We start from the raw sequence: 24,315 nt of genomic DNA, 5'->3' as shown, positions 1-24,315 counted from the left end.
TAAGCATGTTTATATTCATTGGATGTTGGAGCACCGTAATTATAAGCATTTACTGTCGAAGCATGAAGAGTCAAATCATTGTTCTCGTCACTGAACATGATTATGAAAATTTCAAAATCCAGGCCAAGGGGTTCCATGGCAGAAGACGGGTTTGTAATTGTCAACATCCATGATGGGCTCCGCTGAGTGGTCAGTGCCACAGATTCCTTCCGATTAACGTTTGCTCACTACTACCTCTGGATGTTCTTCTGGTCTTTCACAGATGGTGATTGTACCTGCACGAACATCCGTGTCCTGCTTTGAGATGATATGGGATCTTATAAACCTGTTGATCCTGCTCTGTCTGCAGCTCCCATCACTCCCTGCAGGTGGTTCCCTTTGATATATTGGCTCCTTTGACTGCATCATCAATATAGTCAACTGATCAACCTCAACAGAATTTTGAGAAAGAGAACACAAAACTCCTTAACCTCCAAAAAAGGAATATGGCAGAAGGCACAGTATGATACACCAGTGTCATATTCTTCACTCTCCTTCTGGCTTTCTTTCACATGTCTTATAAGTTAATTATATAAATACATTCCAAGCTGCCTTGATAAGGGGAAATGCAAAATTGGATATTCCTTTGGCGACCCAACAAGCAGCGATTTCAGTAATATTAAAAAAAACTTACAGCGGAGACCACAACCATGACAGTTGCTCTCTTTGGTGCTAGGTTTCCTGAGTTTGGCAAAAGAAATATATTTAACTGTAGGAATGACAAAAAAGGCTGCACCCTAGAGTATTGAAGAAATAATGGCCTCCTGAGCAAGTCCCTCTGTCAAAGTTTGGATCCTAATACAGCTTTTAATACTTTCTTCAGTAGGCAAGAATAATGTATTAACCAATGAAGTGCCGCTACCTCCTGAAAAAAGAGTAAGAGGCATGATTTGATTGGCAGGAAAATGTGTGGGTACAGTAAGTACTTCTGAGAAAGATGGCACTAGTGCTTAATTAGTTTGTTTTGACAACTCTTGAGTCTTTTTAGTCTTTCTCAGATGACAGTCCAGAGGAGAGTTGACAAATTTTTGCTGAAGATGCACAGGAAGGTGTGATGCTGTCATACAAAGTCATTCTCGCTTCTATGGAGTCCACAGATTTAACAATATGCGAGTATTGTCATGCCATTAGTTTCAGAAGATGTGCTACGACTGACAATGCGGGAGATTAATGTCCAAATTAATATTGTGAATCGTCCTTTCATGTGTGCATTACTTTTCGGCCCGCATGCAGACTAGAAAATTCACAGAATCAAAAATTAGGCTTAAACACTGAATGCTGAATAAATCAAACACTCGCCCCCAGTCAAGAGATCAGAGTTAAATTCATTGTTCTTTAGCTCACTACTCCACCCCAGCTCGGGCCCAGCCATATGCATATCAGTCTTGACCCTGCTCATGGGAACAGTCTAGCCCGAACTGACTTATCGTGAAATGTTCCCATTTCATAGATATACAAGTCGGCTACATGGCGATCCTTAGGCATTTTTACTAGACGTTACAGTATAGATTCGGATTTGAGAACAGATACCCAAGTTGGCCAGGCTTTCTTACATTATGTGATGCATATAAGTATTATTTCATGATTCTGCAACCTACTTAGTTCTGTTTAATGTATGTTAAGTGCTGATACTTATGGTTTACTTTTTAAAGAGAAAATACAGATTCTGTTGATGTAGCTTGTAGGTTAGACCAGAAATGTTTTTTTATTATTAGGAGTCCTCTCTAATCACTTATATAAAATATGTTGGAATCTCACATGTGGGTGGTACGATTCGATGTTTGTGATTTCAGTGAAGATTGACGTGATTATTAACCATAATTGCAGGTAACTTTCCTTTCTTTGGCATTCCTACTCGTAGTGCCTCTACTAGATCCTATACCAAAATCTACAGTAGAGAAATTTTCTGTTGGAAATGTTGTAATGAAAGTGTAAAAAAATTGGAAATATATTAATTATCTTGTTTTGTTGGATTTCAGGTGCCTGTTGGCTTTAGTGTGGCTGGAAGTGTCAGGGTAGGAAACGCTCTTGGAGCTGGTAATATTCAGCAGGCAAAAAGATCAGCCAGTATGGCTTTGCTGTGCACAGGTGAGTTCTTCATGAGTTTGACTTTCAGGCCACTGAGCTTCACAATTATCATTTCCCATTTTCACAGTCTGTTTTTTTTAAAGTGTTGCTTATATTTGACAAGATTATCTGACAAAACATTTGGGGTCAAAAATAACTTGTACTATGTAGGTAGAGGACAAAATATCGACCACAAAGCAAAGGCAAAAATAGTGACAAAATATTGTAATTATATTAAAATGTTACTATCATACAATATATCAAGTAAAACAAATATATTGACTAATTTAAATTAATAAAAGTTACAAAAAGATTATAACTTGCAAACTAAAATGAATATATATTTGACATCAAAGGTAACAGTAACAAAATTAATGACTCTCTGACAGCACTTTCAAGCATATTTAATTATGCAGAAGATGTGATGAATGCGTTTCGGCTCGTCCGAGCCTTATTCACGACAAATGACTTTGTGAATGCTCTGCTTTTAAGTTCCCAGTTCTTTTCATATTTCTGAATATAGATGTTGGACTCAAACTTAAGATCATGAGCTGTTGGCCATATTTGCTTGGATATTTTACATGTATACGTGAATATAATTCAAAGACAATAGGGCTTATTCCATTGTTATAATGCAATCAATCATGATAATATCAACTCGGAAGTCTGCAAAATACTTGCAGTCACATTTCTAGGCTTTATAGAAATGCGAGTCACATAACACACTACAATGAATATCGCCTCTTAACTTGAAAGACGGGACATTTGTTCATTTCACCTATCCACCACCTTTTAGTAGGCAAAATGTGCTAAATGTAATGCACCAATTCAGTTCTTGATAAAATGTGAAGGTATGCTCAACAATCTAATGCACCTCCCGAGTTGGGAATAGCTATTCCTTCTTGTACCATTTAAGAAAACATATTGTTAAATACCAAAATATCAAATGAAGACTAAGTCTTGCAAATTGCTCATACCGGAGGTTTGATTTAATAGTTAATAGGTCACCATATCACCCCAGTGGGTATTGCATCTGCCTACCGGTGCTACTCTTAGGGCCCCAATCTACAAAAAAAGAAAAGCTAATAAAAAGCACTGCATAAATTTCAAAGTGCAATTAACGTCTACTGTCAGGTTAAAAACATGAAGCAGCTCGTTAAACAGCAGACTATTTTTATAGAAATCGGTATAATTTCTCTTTTGTGTTAGGTTCACATCACTTTTAACTAAGTGATCTCTCATTGATGCTGCGCTTTTATAACTAATCATTGGGTGTCTCTCAAATTTGTCTCCTATAAAGGGTTACTGTTGGACCCGGGCCCTTTGGGCAGGTTCACCCCGAGACTTTTTGCTTTTTCCTAGCCTGTTTCTGGAACCTGGGTTGGTGATTTTAGGCCTCTGCGCACTTTTTCACTGTGGTACAGTGTAAAGTGCGTGTGCTCTCTGTGTATGTGTGGTGAGTGACCTGCCCTCCCATAGGAATGAATGGGGAATGTGTATGCCCATGATAGTTCTTGATGTGTGGGGAGTGCAGGGTCGAGTTTGATATGTGTGAACTCGGGAGAATGAATGCTGCATAATGGTATATGCGGCATGGCTGTGTCTAGTCTAGAAGCGCCACTTTTAGAAGTTGGCATATTTGTGTAGTGAGTCTGCTGGCACGTGATAGGCTGGTGAGCCTGGCCCAGGAGTGCCTGGGCCTGCTGGTGGATGGACTGTCTGGTTTGAGTAGGACAGGGTCTGCAGGGCCCCGGAGGAGGGGGTCTGAGTCAGCCGTAGATGAAAGGCCCCATTTGCTGTCAGGGATGGGAGGAAATAGCGTCTGGTGGTGCAGGGCTATGCCTGCCTGACCACCATGCTGGCTCTCCCTCCTGACGGCCCACTGTCACCTCTGACCTGAGGCTGACAGGAGAGGGAAACCAGAAACACCCAGGGCTCAGGGCCCGCTTACACAAAGACTTCAAAGGACTTCAAAGCCTTTTCTGTGTATAAGAAGGGGCTGTGTCCCCTTCCAAAATGTTCTTGTTCTTGCTCTTGTGGCTGACTTGAATCTACCAGGGGTGGGCGCTGCCCAGCCCCTGGATTCCTGGACTCCTGGGGGACCCCTCTGCCCTGCCTGGGCTGATGGGGGGACTTGGCGTTGCCCCCTGGGAAGCTCTGGGACCGTTGCAGCATGGAGAAGCTGAATTTTCCTGGGGAAGAGCGCTGGAGCTGTATTCCTAGCGCCTGGAGGCGCTGTGCTTCCCCCTGAGCGCCTGGGAGCGCTCTGCCTGTTGTCTAGCGCTTTGGAACGCTTCATTTCCCCCAAGCGCTTGAGAGCGCTTTCTCTGGACTTTTCTAGCGCTTGGGAGCGCTTTATGCCCGCTGATAGCGCTGGACGCGCTGAGGTTTCATGCCCGTATTTATTTTAGTATTTACGAGTGCCCACCTCGATTTCCCGCGGAGAAAAGCCCCCACGAAGGGGCCGCGATCGTATTGGCCAAGACCCAGGAGAGCCGTGCTCTGATTGGTCCTCCGAAGGGGGCCTGGTCCAGGAGCCGCGCTGTGGTTGGCTGGCTCCTGGAAGCTGAAGGAGGTGGTGTGAAGACCCCCGGGAGATGGCGGCCGTTCGCGGGGCTCCTCTGGGCTGAGGGAGCCCCGAGGAGACGAGGTGGCGATGAAGAAACGGGGCGGCCGGTTGGCAGGGCTCCCGTGTGCCGAGGGAGCCCTGCAGAGGGAGAGAAGTCCGGCGCGGGAGTAGCGAGGCTACCATGTGGTCGGGAGAGCCCCGCCTTCACCCCCGAGAGAAGGGACTGCCGCCGGGAGCCTTGCTGGCTCCACCCTGAGTCCCGGTCCCGAGACGAGGGACCGGGCAAAGCGAGGAGAATCTGCGAGGAGCAGGAGCTCCTCAGATGCGGACGCGCCCGCCCCTGCCGCACCGAAGACCAGCGAGAGCAAAGGGGAGCAGCCCGGTGAGTGAGGGCTGGGGCAGGGCTCCGTGTCAGTGTAGGGAGGCCCCAGATGGCAGCGGGCCGCCCCAACGTGCCTAGACAGCTTTTTGGGCCCTCGTGTGGCCCCATGGGGGCATTGCGCACTCCTAGAGCCCACGCTGCTCCTGCCACGTGGGGATGTTGTTTCGAGCGCCAGTGCGCCCCGTGGGGCCCTATGTATTTCTTAAGCCCGTGCTGGCTCCCCCTCTGGCTGTGGTTGTTGGAGAGCCCCGAGAAGGTTCGGGCCATTCGTTTTAGGTAGAGGGGGCACCATTGTTTTCAAGAGCCTGTGTGGCTCCAACGTTGGGCACGTATAATGCCAGAGCCTGTGTGGCTCCAACGTGGACCTAGGTGTTTGTAGAGCCTGTTTGGCTCCAGCGTGGTACCTGAGGGCCAGTGAGGGCCCCGGCGCAGTTTTTCTCCAGCTGCCCAGCAATTAGTGGGCAGCTGCACCGTTTAGGCGCAAGATGAAGAGTGAGTCCCTGAGAGGGATAGAGATGGCCCAGAGGTGCCCGGCCAGTCACAGCTGCGCAGCACTTAGTGCCAGCTGCAGCGTTTAGGCCCTTGTGAGTGTTCCCAGGTGCCCAGCAAGTAGTGGGCACCTGCAACGTTTAGGCCCCTGACATTGAGACTCAGGGCGTTCTAGCCCCAACAAGGCCAGTTGGCCTAGGGACTGCCACAGGTGGTGGCTTATGTGAGGTTTTGCGCAATTGTATGGTTATGGCACCTCTGAATGTATTTCCTTGCATCATGTGTTATTCCTGCACCTCTGAATGTTTTTGGACATCATGTGACTTTTGCGCTACTGTATTGTTCTGGTACCTCTGAATGTATTTTATTGCATCATGTGCTTTATTCTTAACACCGCTGAATGTGTAGGTTTATACATTAGGTGGTTTCCCTTTACTACTCCTCTGAATGTGTTTCATACATCCTGGGTAATGTGTTCTTGCTGAGACCCCTAAATGCTGTGTGATACTTAGGTGGTTGTTCTTTTTAGTACAGGTGGTCCTAGTGAGGTCCTGGTCCCCTGCGTGACAGTCTCCTAAGGGTTTAGGGTTGCGTAGGTGGTACTTACCTGTCCCCAGTAGTTACTGGATGTGATCTATAACTGTTACTTTGTGTTACAGTGATTTTATACACTTTTATTCTAAGTTCTATAAGTACTATTTCTATTTCTAAAAGTGCTGATTATGACAGTGGCCCATGTGGCCCTGTTCTGTGTAAATAATCCCTTGTGAATATTGCCGTGCCAGTTGGCACAGTGTATATGTGTGATTTCTATCTGATATGCTTTGACAATACAAAAGTTCTTTTAATATAACTTTGTGTGGAGTTCCTTTTGTGGTGTGCCTAGTATGTTGTTGCTGTTGTGCGCTGGCGCAAATGCTTAACACATTGCTTCCGAGTTTAGCCTAGACTGCTCGTGCCAAGCTACCTAGAGGGTGAGCAGGGGTTATCTTGGCGTGTGACTTCCTTGCCTGACTAGAATGGTGGTTTCTGCCTGGCTTTGGCGTCAGCCTTAGCCTACCAGAAATAGCCAGTTCTAACAGTTACCGTGGACTAAATGCCTGTGTCAATTCTATGCAGACCTCATCTACAAGTGTAAATGTTGTTAGGAATCTGTGTTGTGTCCCCTTTCTCTTTTAAATCTGTTAAACAAAGCTTCTTCCCTCCTGATTTTTCTACCTCTCTGTTGGTGTCAGACGGAATTTCTAGCGTGCAGCCTCTGTTTGAATCGGTCACTCATTTCCTTCTCAGTTCTCTCATACTCATTCTCAGTGGTACCTTGTCTCCTGGCTCTGAAAAACTCTCAACTGTTTCTGATGAGAGAATGGGGTGGAAGCTCTGAGCATGCAAGGTACTCTTTCCCGCTGTCTGCTACCTATGCAATGTCGTTCTTAGTTTATGCTCCTCTACTTGTCCCATTACATCAAGAAATTATATTCCACTATTACTCATTTTTTGTGTAAACATTAGATATAGATAATTCGTATTAACGTCCTTGATAAATTCCTCCTCTGGCTACCTCTCCAAATGATGAAGAGGTCCTCAATGGACCGCACCTAAAGTGCACCCCTCCCACCTGCTCCTCCCACCACCCCATATGCAGATTAGCATAGATGGAGGCAATGCAGGTGCCCATTGCTGTCCCTTAGGTCTGCATGTGCAAAAAAGCTAACATTTTCTTTTTTTAGTTTCAAAGGTAAGTTTATTAAGTATAATTAAACATATGTCCATACTTAGTACAAATTAACTTCAAATATTACAAAGAGGGGAATATCAATAATACATATTAGCTGGTTTTGAAAATGTTACTTATAATGAAAGATAAGGAAAAAAGAAAGAAAATACTTGATATAGAAAACAGATTCCATCATACGAAAAATACAGAAAACCAAAGACATGACAAAAAACAAGATAAACTCAATATAGCTGAAATCAGGGAGGTTGGGTGACTTCTTTTACCAAGGGAGTGGGAGCAAATGTTTTTTTTGTGCTATCATCTAGAAATTGTATAACAGGAGACCTTAGTTGTAAATGTTTCTGAGCATGAGACATAGGAATTACAAAAGCTGTGTCTAGTCCATGATTAAGAAATACAGCATACCACCAAGCTAAGTATGAGCGTTTAGATGTATCTTTCCAATTCTTTGTTATCTGTTGAAAAGCAACTGCCAATAGCAGGTTTAGAATTTGTAGTTGCGATTTCCTCGCCATTCATTAAGTAGATAAGCTACCTAAAAAAATGTTGACAGGTGAAAAGGGGACTATGGCATGCAACATGATGTTAATCTGAGTCCAGACTTGTTTCCAGAAAATAAGGACATGTGGACATGTGAATAGTAAGTGGTTTAAATCCGCGTGTGTAAGGGAACACGACAAACAGCTGTCAAGAATTCCATTGAGCATTTTATGTAAGATTTTCGGTGTTAAAAGAAGTTTGTTATAAATTAAGTAGAGAGTTTATGTAGTGTTTTGCTGCTCTGGACGATATCCTGATTTTTAACCCATATCTTACACCATAAGGAGATGGGCCACTGTGAGTCCAAGTCAGCTTCCCAGGAAAGATCTGTTTTTATTTTGTCCCTATCAACGTGAGGTTGTGACAGTCGAAAATAAATAGTAGAGGCTTTAGGATTTATTCGAAGAAGGTTATACCCTGTTGAATCTAATAGGGAAGATGTAAAGGTTGAAAATGAGAGCAGGCCTTGAGTATTGCGCTATGTAAAACTGAAAACTTGTGTTGAATAGAGGGAGGTAGTTCAAAAATGGAGTGAATAATTGACAAACCCAGGGTATTCCTTTATTTCTCCATGCTTTCCAATAAGTGGGTTATTCTTAATGAGTATGCATTTGTTTTGCTATATGGTTGTGGTGAAAAAGGTATCAATATTGTGTGGGGTGGAGTGAAGGACAGTATCCAACACTTTACACAAGTGTTTAATGATTGGTGTAGAAGTCCTTTGTGGTTTACGCATTTAAGTTTTCTTGAACGGAAAAGGGAGATAGGAATGATTTCTCAAGATGAATCCATAACGGAGAGTCTAGAGGTGCATCAGATATCCATTTGGATAAGTGTTGTAACAGGAAAGCCTTGTGATATTTAGGGAAATCAGAGAAGTTAACACCCCCTTCCGATTTTAGATGTGAACAACATTCTAGATTTTTTGGTATACCACAAAAAGGATGCAAGAATAGAGTTAATTTTATGAAAGGACTTTGCTGGTATAGACATTGGAATAATGGCTATAGTATAAAGTACAACAGGGGTCAGCATAATTTTGATAGTATCAAGGTGACCCCACCAAGATAGATATAGAGGATGCCATTTCGTCGTAAGTGTAGATAACTTCTCATATGCATGTATCCAAATTTATAGTCCTGCCTCCACCCATCCATTGTTTCTGGACCGTTGGTCAGCTCTGATCTCCGATCAATGGGTCTTGGATATCATCAGGTGGGGTTACCGGATTCCCTTCCGAGGCCCTCCCCCTCTGGATTGTCTTCTGGTTACCCCGTTGTCAAGAGACCCCGTGCGGCGGTCTGCCATGTTGTCCAGCGTCACCATGTTGTTCCAGAAAGGGGCGGTGGTGCCGGTTCCAGTGGAGGAAGTGGGCCTGGGGTTCTATTCCCATCTGTTTCTGGTTCCAAAGCCCGATGGTTCCTTCCGCCCCATTTTGAATCTCCGTTCCCTGAACAATTTGGTGCGGTTGGATCATTTTCGGATGGTCACGTTGCAGTCCGTCATTCCCCTCATCCAGGAGGGAGATTTTTTGGCTTCCCTGGACTTGGAGGACGCCTATTTTCACGTTCCGGTCCATCCTGCCAGTCAGTGGTTCCTGAGGTTTGTGGTCCAGGGGATGCATTACCAGTTTCGGGTTCTGCCGTTCGGCCTCTCCACTGCTCCCAGGACTTTTACCAAGGTATTGGCTCCTGCTGTGGGGGTTTTGCAACATCAGGGTTTCTCCGTGTTTCCCTATATTGATGATTGTTTGGTCTCTGCTTCCTCTTTCCCTCAGGCTCTTCTGGCGGTGGAGGCTACGTTGTCCCTGTTCCGGGAGCTGGGGTTCAAGGTGAATTTGGCCAAGTCTCATCTGGATCCTGTTCAGAGACTTCAGTTCATCGGGGGTCTGTTCGACACCTCTCTGGGGGCGGTGTTTCTCCCTCCTGTTCGGATCCTTTCCTTACAGACTCTGCTGCGGGATCTGTTGAGTCGTCCGTCTGCCCCTGCTCGTGTTTGGTTGCGGGTCCAGGGGTTGATGGCTGCGACCACTGCTGTGGTTCCTTGGGCTCGCCTCCATCTCAAGCCCTTGGTGACTCATCTGTTGGCTCGGCGGGACCCCTCCCGGGCGGATTACGAGACTCTGATTCCTCTCTCTCCTGCTCTGGTTCGGGACTTGGACTGGTGGCTTTGCACTCCCAACCTGGAGAAGGGGGTGCGGTTTTGTCTTCCTCCTCCCCTTTTGTTGACGACGGATGCCAGTCTCTGGGGTTGGGGGGCCACTTTGGGGTCCTTGGAAGCCAAGGGTCGGTGGTCTCAGGGGGACAGCACCCGTTCCTCGAACTAGCGGGAGTTGGCGGCTGTCTGGGAGGCGGTGCAGTTCTTTCAGGTTCCTCTCCTGGGGGCGAATCTGTTGGTTCGTACCGACAACCAGGTGGCTCGTTGTTACTTGAACCGTCAGGGGGGGACCAGGTGCGCGTCTCTGAACATGTTGGCCTCCATGATTTGTGCTTGGGCGGAATCTCATCTGTTGGCCTTGAGGGCGGTGTACATTCCGGGACGGTTGAATTTTCATGCGGACGCTTTGAGCCGCGACCTTCCATCTTCTGTTCTGTACCATCTCTCTCTTCCTCTGTTCCTGTCCCTTTGCCTTCGGTTCGGGACTCCTTGGATCGATCTTTTTGCGTCCCCTCACAACTCTCTCCTGCTCCGGTTTTGTTCGGAGGTGCTGTGTCCTCAGGCTTGGGCGGTGGATGCTCTTTCGATTCCCTGGCCTTCGGGCCTTCTGTATGCATTCCCTCCCATTCCCCTCCTCCCGAGGGTGCTGCAGAAGATTCGGAGGGAGAAGGTTTCGGTCCTGTTGATTGCTCCTTTCTGGCCTCGCCGCATTTGGTTTCCTCTCCTGCTGAAGCTGGCGAAGGGTCGGTTTGTCCGGCTTCCTTTGTATCCATCTCCTCTTCAGTTTCCACTCCTGTCTCTGCCTTGTCTTCGTCGTTTGCAGCTGACGGCTTGGCTCTTGAGCAGTTGACTTTGGAGTCTTTGGGTTGTTCATCGGTGGTGGCTCGTGACATCCAGTTGTCTCGCCGCCCTTCGACCCTTAAGTGCTATGGCCGCCATTGGGGTTCTTTTGTTTCTTGGTGTTCTCATGGGGTGGATCCTGTACTGGGGGTTCCTACTTCTGTGTTGGAGTTTCTCCGGGATGGTTTTTTGTAAGGCCTTTCCCCCTTCCACGTTGTCTGCTCAGTGCACAGGCCAAGATATTTAATATGATGAGGGCTCCATGTGAAGTTAGTGATCGAAAAGTCTTCTTTGAAAATGAATTTGGTTAACTGCAGTATTTCACTGGACTGCGCTGCCACTGTCAGTGGCGGGCAGAGTGGCCATCTCTAAAATGGTGGTCCTACCCCGCCTTATTTATTATTTCACGAGCTTGCCCTTCAGGATACCGGCCCCATTGTTTACAAGGTTAAATACCTTGCTAACGGAACTGGTATGGGGCACGGGGAGACGACGGATCAGCCTAGCGAAGCTACAGCTTCCCACGTCCATGGGCGGAATGGGGGTCCCGGACATGCGGGCGTATAGCCACGCTTGTCAACTACAGTGTCTGGCGTACTGGCTGGCGGGCCGCAATTTACATGAAATCGACATATCGGAAGTGGAATGGAATAAAGGAAAGGTCCATGCTTTGTTGCTGCCGAGGGCGGAGGTGCCAGATACAGCACCCCCACTGCTGAAACTAGAGATCACCCATTGGAAGAAAGCGGTGAGGTACACCTCGTCTGCGACTTCCTATGCACCTACGATACCGCTTATGGGACTCCCCCTAAGATCGGGAACGCTATCGAATAGGGCTCTCACCGCGTGGCATGAGGCGGGGGTGTCGCATATAGGGGACTTCTTCGCAGAGGGTAGAGTTCTGTCCTTTGACGACTTTAGAAACATACACCACACCCCAAGGGGGACGTTTTTGACGCATGCAAGGATATGTCGTTATATAGCACTGACTTGGGCGCCGCGGGGGGAGGAACCCGATACGAACCCGCTCCTGACAATGCAATATCTGATGGGCACTGGTAGTCACCTGACTAAGTGGCTCACGAGTGGCATCAGAGAAGGGAGAGCGATAACATTACGGCCATTACGAGATAGGTGGGAGGAAGATCTGGGGAGACCACTCAGGGACAAGGAATGGGAGAGGATCCTTAAATTCCCGAAGGCAGTGTCGAGAAACCCCAAATTTAAATTTATACAGCTTATGCTATTATATAGGGCGTACCTGACACCGCATCGCTTACACGCCATGTTTCCCAACACAGCTGACACGTGCCCCCGGTGTGGAGTGGAGGATGCGCGCTTGCTCCATATGATGTGGGAATGCCCAAAACTAGGATATTATTGGAAGTCAGTGCAGGATACTTTGACTAAGCTGGCCCCCTCCAAGCCCCACGCAGCATGGGAATATGTCATACTGGGATTGGGACCAGTAGAACGTAAGAAGAGTGTGACCACACGTTTCCTTGGCCTGGCTCTGCTACTTGTTAAGCGCACCATCACAATGAAGTGGAAATCGGCTAGACCACCAGACCCGGAAGTATGGAGGGCGGAGATGATACGATGGGGGAAGGCTGAAAGCGTGACATTACAGCGCGAAGAACGCAGAGGGCTTAGGAAAAACCCGATATCTTTGGAGTGGAACACACTACTGGGGTCCTTCGAATCCGGGGAAGGCTGCACATCTGATGACTCGATATCTGCCCCTTAGGATGCGAATACCTTGAAAGTTGGGAGTGTCGCGCAGTTTATAGGGCGCTGCCTCATGCCTGGGGGGACAGTTGTGGTTCTAGGAGCACAGTGGGACGGTCTTACTACTAGGGACTTCAATACGGCTCCCAGGGTGGAAGTGATGAACACACAATGTACGAAGACTGTGATGGGATAGACCGGTTTTTATTTCTGAGTTATTTACGACTGAATGGAGTGCGGGAAATGGAAGTGCCGGAAGGGAGGTGAAACGGGGAGGGGGATGTTCGTAAGATTGTTCACATTAAAGAAAATTTTTTATATCCTCATGTGATACAGACATGTACAAGGAATGCGATCTAATTAGGACAATTTGCAATGTGATGTACTGAGTCTTTTTTGTTTGTAACGTATAGCAATAAAAACAGATTTTCAAAAAAAAAAAAAAATGCAGTATTTCACATTTGTCATTATTTAATCTATATCCAGATACCATTCTATAAAAATCAACCTCTCTCAAGAAAGCTGGAAGTAAAGTAAAGTCCACATTTGTAAAGCGCACAATCACCCGTAAGGGTCTCTAGGCGCTGGGGGGCCGTCGGGGAGATTAAGCGAGCTATTGCCCAGAGTCGCATGGTGCTGGGCTAACCTGCCGCCGGAGCCGGGGATCGAACCGTGGTCCCCAGATTCCAGCGTCAGTCGCCCTGGCCGCGGCGCCACACCTCTCCCAAGTGTGTGATGTGGCTGAGCAAGGAACATAAGTACATTGTCTGTGTACGCTGCTAGTTTAATTTGTTGAGTGTTTGAAATTTTACCAGTGATAGACTGATTCTGTCGAGATCTGAAAAAAAAATGGCTCTAGAGCTAGATTAAAAAGAAAAGAAGATAAAGGACTAAAATAGGAAGATGTAAAGCCATTGGCAAAAATAGCGGTTAAGGATTCGAATAAAGTAGAGAAATTAAAAAAATTATTTTGGGGCCAAATCCAAAGCATGTAAATGTATTAAAAATTAAAGGCCAGTACACTCTGTTAAAGCCTTTTCTGTATTTAAGGCAATCGCTGCGAGAAGTTCTGTGTAATGGGTCGTTTTGGATATAATATTGAAATTCAAGCACGTGTTATCATTAATATAGCGTCCCTTGACAAAACCTGCTTGCTCTTTACCTAATAATTGAGGGAGATGTGATTCGATTCAGAGAGCTAACGCTTTAGAGAAAATTTTATACTCTACGTTGACTAGCGAAATTGGTCTATAGTTCTTGCAATATTGTAAGTCCTTGCCTTGTTATGGGATGAGACAAATCAGGGCCTCTAAAAAGCATCTTGAAGAGTTACCTGAGTCAGTGAAGGAGGAAATAACAGTGTAAAGGTGTGGAAGGAGTATTTGGGTAAAATGTAAATAAAATTAGACCGTGAAACCATCTGGGCCTGGGGCATTATCTTTCCGAAGAGTTTTCAATGCGTGAAGCATTTCTACATGTGTGATATCAAATTCTAGAAGTTATTAATGTGTTGGGGGATCTGTATGTTGCTGCATAGTAGAAAGACAGAGGGATATGTCTGCATCTGTGTGCAGCTTTCAACTGTCAAACCTTCTGTACACCGACAATTTAGTTCTCTTAAGCAACACAAAGATTGGGCTACAATGACTCATGGACGCTACCGCCGAATATTCAAGAAAGAATGACCTTCTGATAAACAACAAGAAAACGAAAATCTTGGCGGTGCGTCCAGGAAGGCCCTTGAAGCTAGCATTGGTCCTAAACTCTGAAAGAATCGTAGAATCCAAGTGCCACAAGTACCTAGGAGTTCTCTTTGATAACAACAGCAAGTACAAATCCCACCTAGAAGAGCAAAGAAAGAAGGGAGTAGCACGATCATTTGCACTCCGTTCTATTCATAAAAAGCTACTTGGCCCAACATTCGCTCCAACATTGCAGGCAGCAGAGGCAAAAGTCATTCCTACATTAACATACCGAAGCGAGGTGTTAAAAGGGCTTGACAGTGCCAATTAGACAAAATCATTGTGAAAATCTTCAGAACAGTGTTCCAGTTACCAACATACACGTCACCTGCCCAAATCAGGCTGGAACTGGGCATCTGTAATCAATCATTGGCCAGATTCATGAGCTTCTTAATGTGCTGCCACAAACTGAGGTCGTCAAAAGAAGGCAGCTTAGCGCAACACCTATGGTCAAACTTGCAAACGAAACGATGGCAGGCAGGGCACGACTATTGGGCAAGAGGACTAAAAATCTTCGGCCTGAACAAAGTTTGGGACTTAGAAGTCAGCCAAAACAAATTTCAAAGGCTAGGAAAAATCAGTGCAAAAAAACTCTCTTCACTAAAAGCCAAGGCATGTCTCGCAAGAAGCCACGGCTGGATGACTCTTAGATCGTATGACCAGCTGAAGCCTCAGGGGTATCTAACTTTACTGTTCACCGCGCGCACCAAGCTCTGCTTCTTAAAATTAAGAATGGGAGTGATCAATTTGTATTGCCACCTTCCCAAATGGAAAAGAGAACAAGCCCAGCAACACTGTCGGCTTTGTGGAAACCATAGGGAAGACATAACACACATCATTTGCCTATGTCCAAGTTTGCTGAAGGAAAGAAGTTCCCTTTTACGGAGAGGCTGGAACATCAACGAGGTCAGATTGTGCAGGGCCGCAGTTCTAGCCTGCTTTGACCCACGGAACACTAACCTCAATTGTGCCCTTGTGAGGTTTATGGATCGTGCTGCAAAATAATTAGGGGAGGGGACTTACTAATAGCAACCTCCTCCTGAAAAACAACAGGCAGATCCACCCTGCAGGCCCCCAGGCATAGGAAAAACAATTTTCAGAGGCACTAACAAACTGAAGGTAGGGGCTCAGTGTATAAGTTGGCACACTACCGGGACTCGACTTTTAAATTCTGGACACCACCACCAATGCCCCAAAGGGTCATTACAAACGGGTCGGCTAAAGGGCAATGGGGGGTACGGGGATCCGCTATTAATACTGGGGTTTTATCTTCTTTTAACGTGCAATATTTTTATCTCGTGTAACTTGCAAAGGTTTTTTTAAATCATGCAATAAAGTTTTCATTGCATCTCTGTGCATGTTATCTGGGGATTGTACAAGTTCTTGTAGAATGTCAGAGTCCTTGTATTTTGGTGTTTGATTCTCATCTACAATGGATTCAATTTGGAGTTTGTTCTGCATGATCTGGAGGTAATTAGCTAGTAATTTGCCTGATTTATTTTATCTTCCATAAAGTTTTGCTCCAGTTTTCAATAAATATAAGGAAGCATTTTCAGTAGAATCTTTGTTGAAATCAGTCTTAGCGTTTATGAGGAATGAAGGATAATCCTTCGATTTAGAAGTATAGTAGGAGTGCTCCAATCTCTTTAACTCAGTGAGAAGCATTAAGTAATCAGGATTTCTTTCCTTTGGTGGATACATATCTAATAATAGTCTTGTGCAGTTGCTTTAAAATCCCAAACTGTATGAAAGGGAATGTTATCGGTGTTATTTATTTGAAAATACTCATGAAAGAAGGACACAAAGGAAGCATTAAAATTGGTATCTAGGAGTAGGGAATTGTTGAAACTCCACCTTCTTGGAGACATAGATTGAGACAAAATGTCCAGCTGAACCCAAACAGGAGATGAGTATGGTGCCTATATCAGCTAAAAGTAAAGATTGAGAAATATTGTGTGAAATAAAAATGTGATCAATTCTCGATTGATTTTGGTGAGGTAGGGAAAAGAAGGTGTATTCCTGCGAAGAGGGGTTACATAGTCTCCAAGCCTCTGATAGGTTTCGTTTGCAAAAATGCTTTGGGTGCCTTGTATGGAGTAAAGGAATGGATCAACTATCTGATTTCAGTCACCAGTAAGAATAAAGTTCTCTGCCGGATATTGTGCAAGCAGTTTGGTAGATGTTAAACAAAGAAATTGTAACTTTTCGATCATTAAATTGGTAAACAACCATCTACCTTCATCATCTGATTCTTGTGAGACCAGTTTGGCATGCAGTGCTTTGTGACATAAAGTTATAACTCCATTCCTTTTACCATCACCAGGTGAGAAGAAAACTTCTCCTACCCAATTCTTCTTAAGTTTTCAGAGATTCAGTCTTTTTAAGATGGGATTCCTGCAATAAAGCTATACTAACAACGAATTTAGATAAATATGATAGAACTTTCTTTTGATGGGGGAGTTTATGCCTTTGGCATTACAAGTAAAACGTTTATTTTATTTATATTTCTTTTTATTAAAACAAGGCATCAATAAATACACCGGTGCATAGTACAGAAGGGGGTCAATCAACATCATAATTTGATTAAAAAAAGTTTGGTTTGGGGGGGAGGGAAACAATACATCCATATCATAAACACTTATTCAATCAGGTTATGGAAAAGTCGGAACATTCAGAACTACAGTTGCAGGTGGTACACAAATATTCCCTCTGTATTCATTCCAGGGGCCCCAAATGTCATTCCACTTCCGAGGACGACCCCTTGCCAGGTACACAGTTTTTTCACGGAACATACACCAATCCATACTGTCTTCCCACCCCTCTATCTTTGGTGGCCTATCAGGACCCCACAATTGTGCAACATTTCGTTTAGCGATCATGGTTCCCAACGTGACCCATTGGGTCTGTGCAGTATTGAGATCCGTGGGCTCCCAGATATTTAGCAAGCATCTTCTAGCCGCGGGCAGAAGGGCCACTCCAGTATCTTCATGCATAACATTGTAAACAGAACCCCAATAATTCACCATAGGCCTACATTCCCAGATGATATGAAGGAACGTCGCCAGTTGGCCACATCCCCGCTTACACAAGCCCGCTTCCGCCAGACCCATTTTAATCAAACTGGGACCCGTAACATAGACTCTATGGAGTATCTTAAGCTGGACAAGTCTCAATCGTGCTGGGATCGCGGCCTCCTTTGGAGAGGAGATCGCCGATTGCCAGTCCTCATCATCAAATTTGAGGCCATCTCGGGTCTACCTTTCCCTCAGATCTACCAACAGATCAATTCTGTGGTTAATCAGCTTTTTATATATAAGGGAAATAGTTCTATCGGTCATATGTCCATCAACGAAAATAATCCGTAGCACTCGGCTCATATTCCTTCTGTAGGTCAGCAAATGATCTAATCTTTCCCTTCACCCAGAGATCACCTACAGTGGTTATTCCAATCAGTTCCCATTTATCAAAACCCTTCGTGTTCCATAGCTTGCCAAATCTGTCCGAACCAAAGAGTGGGGCGGCCAGAGTCAGGCGGTCTTTCCAACCAAGCGAACTAGTAACATCATGCCATATGCGCACCACCACCCTAGTCGGCCCCGTCAGGGTTTCTCCCGCTGATTTTGTGTACAGTGCTCTGCTATAGTTGCCACCCGGAAGCACCCACCTATCCATGGCATAGCCGGGATCTATCGTAGAGCCATACGTACCATGATTTATAGCCCCTAGCTGAGACGCCCAATAATATCTCTTAATGTCAGGGAGGGCAATCCCTCCATCATACCACGGGAGCGTTAGTTTGGCCAACGCAATACGTGGTTTACCGTCCCAGAGTAGTTTACGCTGCAGGCTCTCCACTTCGCGAAAATAGCCTGCAGGTACTACATCTAAGGTGTTTTGGAGGGCATAAAGGAAACGCGGCAGGGACATCATTTTAAAAAGGGCTGCTCGTCCCAGCATCGAAAGTGGAAGCCTCTGCCACCCAACCACGTCACCTTTCAGCCGAGCTAATGGAGGAAGAAGGTTTCGCTCATACCGGATCGTAGGATCCATAGAAATATAAATATGAAGATATTTAAAACCTTCTCTTACAATTTGAATGGGACAGTTACGAGGCAAAACTGGGGCGTCTTCATGCAAAACATACAAATAAGATTTAGTCCAATTTATAACCAATCCCGAATTTCTACCATACGAAGCCAACACGTCACAACGGACAATTAGAGACTTCCTCAGTGAGGTAAGATAAAGCAAAATATCATCAGCGTATAGAGAAATCCGATCCTCAAACTGCGGAGACCAACGAATACCCCTGATCGAGGGCTCCCAACGGAGCCAAGCCGCCAATGGCTCGAGGGCCAACCAAAACAGAAGTGGGGAGAGTGGGCATCCCTGCCTAGAGCCCTGCGCAAGATAAAATGGCGCCGAGACACGACCATTAACGACTACCTGCGCGAGTGGCTCAGTATACAATAAACGCACCCAGGCAATGAACTCCGGACCAAAACAGAACTTAGCCAATACGGCCAATAAATACGGCCACTCAACCGTATCGAAAGCCATTGTCGCGTCAAGCGCCGCCACAATGGCCGGCTCCTGCAAAGTATGGGCCCTCGCAATAACCCCATGCAATCGCCTTAAATTCAAAGCCGTATTCCAATGCGGAATAAAGCCTGATTGATCGGGATGAACGAGATCCCCGATGACTGTTACCAATCTATTGGACAGTATCTTGGCCAATATCTTAGGCTCTGCATTCAACAATGAGATCGGCCTGTAAGAGGCGCAACTAGTTCTGGGCTTCCCCTCCTTATGGATCACCACCATCGACGCAAGTCGCTGATCTCTGGGGAGAACACCACACTCTCGGGACTCCAAAAACATATCCCTCAAATAGGGGGCAACGCTATCTGGAGAAAGCTTATATAGTTCGATGGGGAGACCATTGGGACCCGTTGCTTTTCCGGTATTCAAGGAGCGCACTGCCAAAGCTACCTCATCGGCGGTAAGTTTACCGTCCAGAAGATCTCGATCCTCTAACAACAAACATGGGAGCTTAATGTCCCTCAATAGCAGACACGAATCTTCCTTCGGCCTATCCGAGACAGACGTATAAATAGTGCGGAAATAATCAGCAAAGCGGTCCACTATCCCCTGTGGATCGGTCACAGAAGTCCCGACAGTAGTTGCAACCTCTGGAACAACTCGATCTGCTCGGTCTTTCTTGTCCAGCCAGGCAATCAACTTGCCTGCTTTATCACCTAGATCATACAAACGCCCCTGTTGCTAGTAAAACGTTTTAAAGACCTAAAATGTGAATATAAAGTAAACAATGGAATGAACCAGCAATAATGCAAACAATGTTAAACAAAGTTTGTAACTTGAGTACCAATATATTGACATTGAAACTCAAAGATTGGAGATAGGAATAGGGAGATAATAGAGAATGAGAGATAGAGCGGAGGTAATGGAGATTATGATAGGAAACGGGAATAAAGAAGGGAACAATGTTGGCTTAAAGAAAAGGTAAGTAAATGTGAACAATATTAGAAGAAAGAAGATCATACCTACATATACTCCAAAACCCATAAAGAGTAGGAGGGGATGAGGCCACATGGGACGATGACACGTCCAGACTCCATTAGGAAAAACTGGATGGATCACAGAACATACGGCATCTAAAACAGGTAGGTTGTGCAACAGGGAGATGTAACTTCTGAGAAGAGAAAAGAGATTATTATCTAACAAATCCTAGTGAAATGTGTATCTTCCAGCGACTTATGCTGAAAGTTTTAAAAGCATCAAGAGTGATTTTTAGACAGTGTAATGGTACTTATTATGCAGTCTGGATGTGTCCATATTCTCTGCACAACAAGTATTAAGGAACCTTTTCAATCTAACAGGATCTTCATTAGTAGTAGTCTTGTTGTTGCAAGTGAGTCAAATAAGCAGGGGTGAAAGAGGCCAAAGCGTGCACAAATAGAACGAAGGTCCCGTCTCATGGCCAGGAACTCCTGTGAGAAATATAGAAGGTTACTTGACCATGAAATTCGTTTGAATGACCCATCTAGACAAGATCTCAAGCTAGTCAGTATATTCTAGAAAATACAAGATGACTTCTCTCTGTTTTCTTATATTGGAAGTCCCTGCAAGTGTAGGGCCCAGTCTATGGGCGCTCTGAATGTTAAGAAGGGTGCCCTCTGGTAAATTAAGTCTCGTTGGAAGGAATTATTTGAAGAAAGTGATAGAGCCTTCTGCGCCCTCCGATAGACCGTATATTCGAACATTGTTTAGTCTGTTCCTGTTTTCAAGATTTATACTTGCTTCTGAAGCGACGTCACCTGAGATGGAAGAGCCTGTACCTTAGTACAGGATGATCCTAGAGATTCAATATTGTGCTCCACTTTGGTGATTCTTTCTTCGAACCTTGACTATCTGTCTGTTAGAATCTGTAGTTCGTTTGTTTCTTCTACAAAGTGATGTAGAACACAAATCTCTTCTAGTAGAAGGTCCATAGAGACTGTTGAGGGCTGTTTAGGAGGATAAGGAGGTTCTTTTTTAGATGTTTGCTGGATGCTTTGCTGGCAGTAGAGGGTACAGTGACGGTTGATAGTAGAGGGTACAACGATTCTTGGAACCTCTACCAATTTTACCTCTGGTGACCCTATTCCATATAGTTTTTAGATCTCTGAACATGATCTCATTGAAGATATCTATTATTATAGAGTGTTTGTGGGACAAATTTGGACTTTATTTTAAAGGTAGCACCCGTTTCTTCCCGCACACTTAGGATAGTTAATTCAGTGGCTAGAACAGATTTGATATTGTCAGTTTCACACTCTCCCTCCTGCTGTAACGCTATCAGATCTCTCATAAGACCTACATCTGCCACCAAAAGATTGCTCTCAGTAATACTCGTATTTCTTATCGTATTGCCATACCTGCTGGTACTCCTACCCTTGTCCATCTCAAGCATTTTCAGTAGCTTAATTTTTCTTCTACATTTATACAGCTCTACCCTGCACTGAACATAATTAAAGCATGATTCTGTACCGTATGAGAGTCCCAAATATAGAATCTGTCTCTCAGCTGTTGATAGAACGTAGTTGGTGAGATTTACAACTGTTCTTACATCTGGCATTACTTCTTGCTGGTCCTTGTTGTTCTCTTGAACTGTCCTTCACGGTTTTCTTTTTCCCTGTTACCCTGTCCTGTTTTTTTCCTTATTTTTGTTTTTTGTAGGATCATATCGGTCTGTGGTTTGTCCTCTGGTCCACATGTAAAAATTATTCAGCGATTGAGGTGCAGGTTCCTTCGTTGATCCCTAGGCTTCACATTGCTTCTTCTTACTCCAAGTTCTGAGCCTGTATCTGAGCTGATGTCTTGCTGACACATTTTGTCTTTTTTTGTTGTAGTCGCCTAATCTTTGTCATCTTATAGATTCAAACCTTCTGGCGTACGTATATATCTGCCATCTCTCATAGTTTAAACTGTCTCTTTGGAACTTGATTGCCTTTCTTGCTTTAATTGTCTCCTCATATTTTTTGTTGATCCTCACCTTCATTTCTTACTTCAACTTTCTGATCTGTTCCTTATAGTCTTCTTCTTCTAACTGGTCATTCATTGATTTTTATCTGCGCTAACATTTCCATTCTTTCAATATCAGCTAATTTAATCAATATTTTTAACATTCCTTTTGAGCCGTTTGCTTTGTACTCAGCCTATTCTTTGGGAAGATCTGGATGAGGTTATTCATAACTTGGCGTGATCATTATCCTCAAGCCTGTTATTCTCCCCTCATCCATAATGAAGTGCCCTCCCACCATTTGGAGAGTTTTCTTTTTGTCAATGTCTCCAAAAGTAATAAATTGCTCTTTAAATCCTAGCCCAAGCTGTGTCCGCTGAGGTTGCCACTGTACTGTTAGCATTTTCTGCAAATAATGTATCTGCTGCCTGCTCCCTCAATAGACATTCCTCCTCTGCCATAATCCAATGCATCACTCACCCATGTCGCCGACCACACTGAAACAGTCACTATTCAACTGTCCATGTTGCATTTAGTGAGTTGGGCTGACTCCGATAGTGACCTAAATAGCTCAGGACAGAAATCCTACCTACATATCTAGGTGCAATTTGCAAGTCTTCATCTTCATTTGATATTTTGGAATTTAGTAATATGTTTGTTTAGTAGAATGAGAAGGAATAGCTATTCCCCACTTGGGAGGTACAGAAGATTGTTGTGCGTACCTTCACATTGTAGCAAGTACTGCATTAGGTTAGCACATTTTGCTTACTAAAAGATGGAGGATCAGTGAACTGAACGAGTGACCCTTCTTTCAAGGTAAGAGGCGATATTCAATATATTGTGTTATGTGATTCGCAGTACTAGAATTCTTATAACTGTGATGGCTTTTTTTCCCCAGCCTTCCGAGTTGGTATTATCATGATTGGTTGCATTATAACATCGTAATCTTTTTTTACTTGAAATCATATTCACAAATACATGTGCCAAATCCATACAAATACTGCCAACAGTTTTTGACCTAACCGTTGTGTCCTACATCTATGTTTAGAAATGCTGAAGTAACTGTGTACTTAAATGCAGAGCATTCACAACATTGTTTGCCGTGAACATGGCTCAGACGAGCCGAAACGCGTTGAAGACATCTTTTGTATAATTAAATCTTCCTTAAACTGCTGTTGGAGTGTCGCTCTCTTTTGTAAGGTTGAAAGAGTTCCTGAGGATGGAAATGTATGCTAATTATGATTATTTTAATTTTTTTTAACTCAGTGCGCTAAATCTCCCCATTGAACCATAATGTAGCATAGATTGGAGTATTTAAATGGATACTTATAAAGGACTTATAGAGCTGGGATCAAGACCTTGAATGTTGAAACACATTGGCTTTTTGCTTGCCCCAGAGTTTTGGAATAATGAATCTTGATAATTTTGCTCTTTCCAAGTGCAGCGTGCCATTGTTCTTTTTAATGTATATAATTAATTAAAAATCAAAATGAATCCATTCTCAGTTAAGAATATTCAAGAAAAATAATTTAAAAAATGATCAATATTTAAAACACTTCCGACCTGCTGTCTGAAAAATATAACACCCAGCGAATTAACTTTAAAACAAAACCAATTTAAAATGCTTAAAAACGATTAACAATACACATTCGTTTATTACATAATTCAAAAAGAAAATACTGTTCATTAATATAAACAATTAAAATCCATCAATTAACAAAATCAATAATCTAACCAATTAGCATTTCAAATAAAATGTTCTAATAAAATAATGTACAATTAAAATAATTTGCATAATGGGAAATAAAAGTAACAGTTCAAAAATAGAAAGGTTTTATAAACTGCTAAAATGAAATACTAAAAAAATCCTATCGGGTCCCCTTACCTACTCAATAACTCCTCAATAAATAAATTCAAATAAAATTAGCTAAATCTTGAAATATATCACCAAATATCAACTTTATTCATTAAAAAAATACACACACAACATTAAAATAATAGCTTATTAAGCAAAGTCTAGTAAAACGCAATAATATACTTAAAAGAATTAAGATACTAAATATCCTTACTTTCTATATTTTGTCCCACAGTTTTTTTGACATCACAATATTTGTGACATATATGCATTTTACAATCATTTTGAAAAAATATTTCGGTGAAAGATCACTTTGCACTTGTGATCGTCAAGTGTTTAAAGGATGTGTCAGAATATACTAATTTTGGCAATTTTATTTATATAGATATATATGAAGTATTTCGCTCTGTGCAAAATATATTCCTTGCTCGTGTTATTCTGTTGGTGTTCATACTATATTAAGTGCATTTTAAGTGTCATTTATGCGCATACTTTATATTGTTTTTTGTTTCTTCAGTTTTTTGGGCCATTGTGAGTGGAGTTTTGATTGCATCATCCAAAGACGTGGTGGCATATATATTTACCAGAGACAAGTAGGTAATTTTTCATACTGCTTTTTACTCTCTTCATCTAACCACTGCACTTCTATT

At 43.8% G+C, this 24,315-nt stretch overlaps 1 protein-coding gene across 6 annotated transcripts in view; it reads left to right on the top strand.

Moving 5' to 3' along the window:
- The window catches only part of LOC144822411 (multidrug and toxin extrusion protein 2-like), an 877,798-nt gene that overhangs the window by 364,017 nt on the left and 489,466 nt on the right, over positions 1-24,315 (top strand). For all 6 annotated transcript variants that reach the window (XM_078679885.1, XM_078679890.1, XM_078679888.1 and 3 more), the window contains 2 exons: positions 2,019-2,127; positions 24,183-24,258. In XM_078679885.1, the coding sequence (XP_078536011.1) occupies positions 2,019-2,127; positions 24,183-24,258 (185 nt within the window). The remainder of the gene's footprint in view (positions 1-2,018; positions 2,128-24,182; positions 24,259-24,315) is intronic.

This window comes from Lissotriton helveticus, chromosome 3_1, assembly GCF_964261635.1.
Source record: "Lissotriton helveticus chromosome 3_1, aLisHel1.1, whole genome shotgun sequence".
Taxonomy (NCBI): Eukaryota; Metazoa; Chordata; class Amphibia; order Caudata; family Salamandridae; genus Lissotriton; species Lissotriton helveticus.
This window is presented reverse-complemented; position numbering and strand designations above follow the sequence as displayed.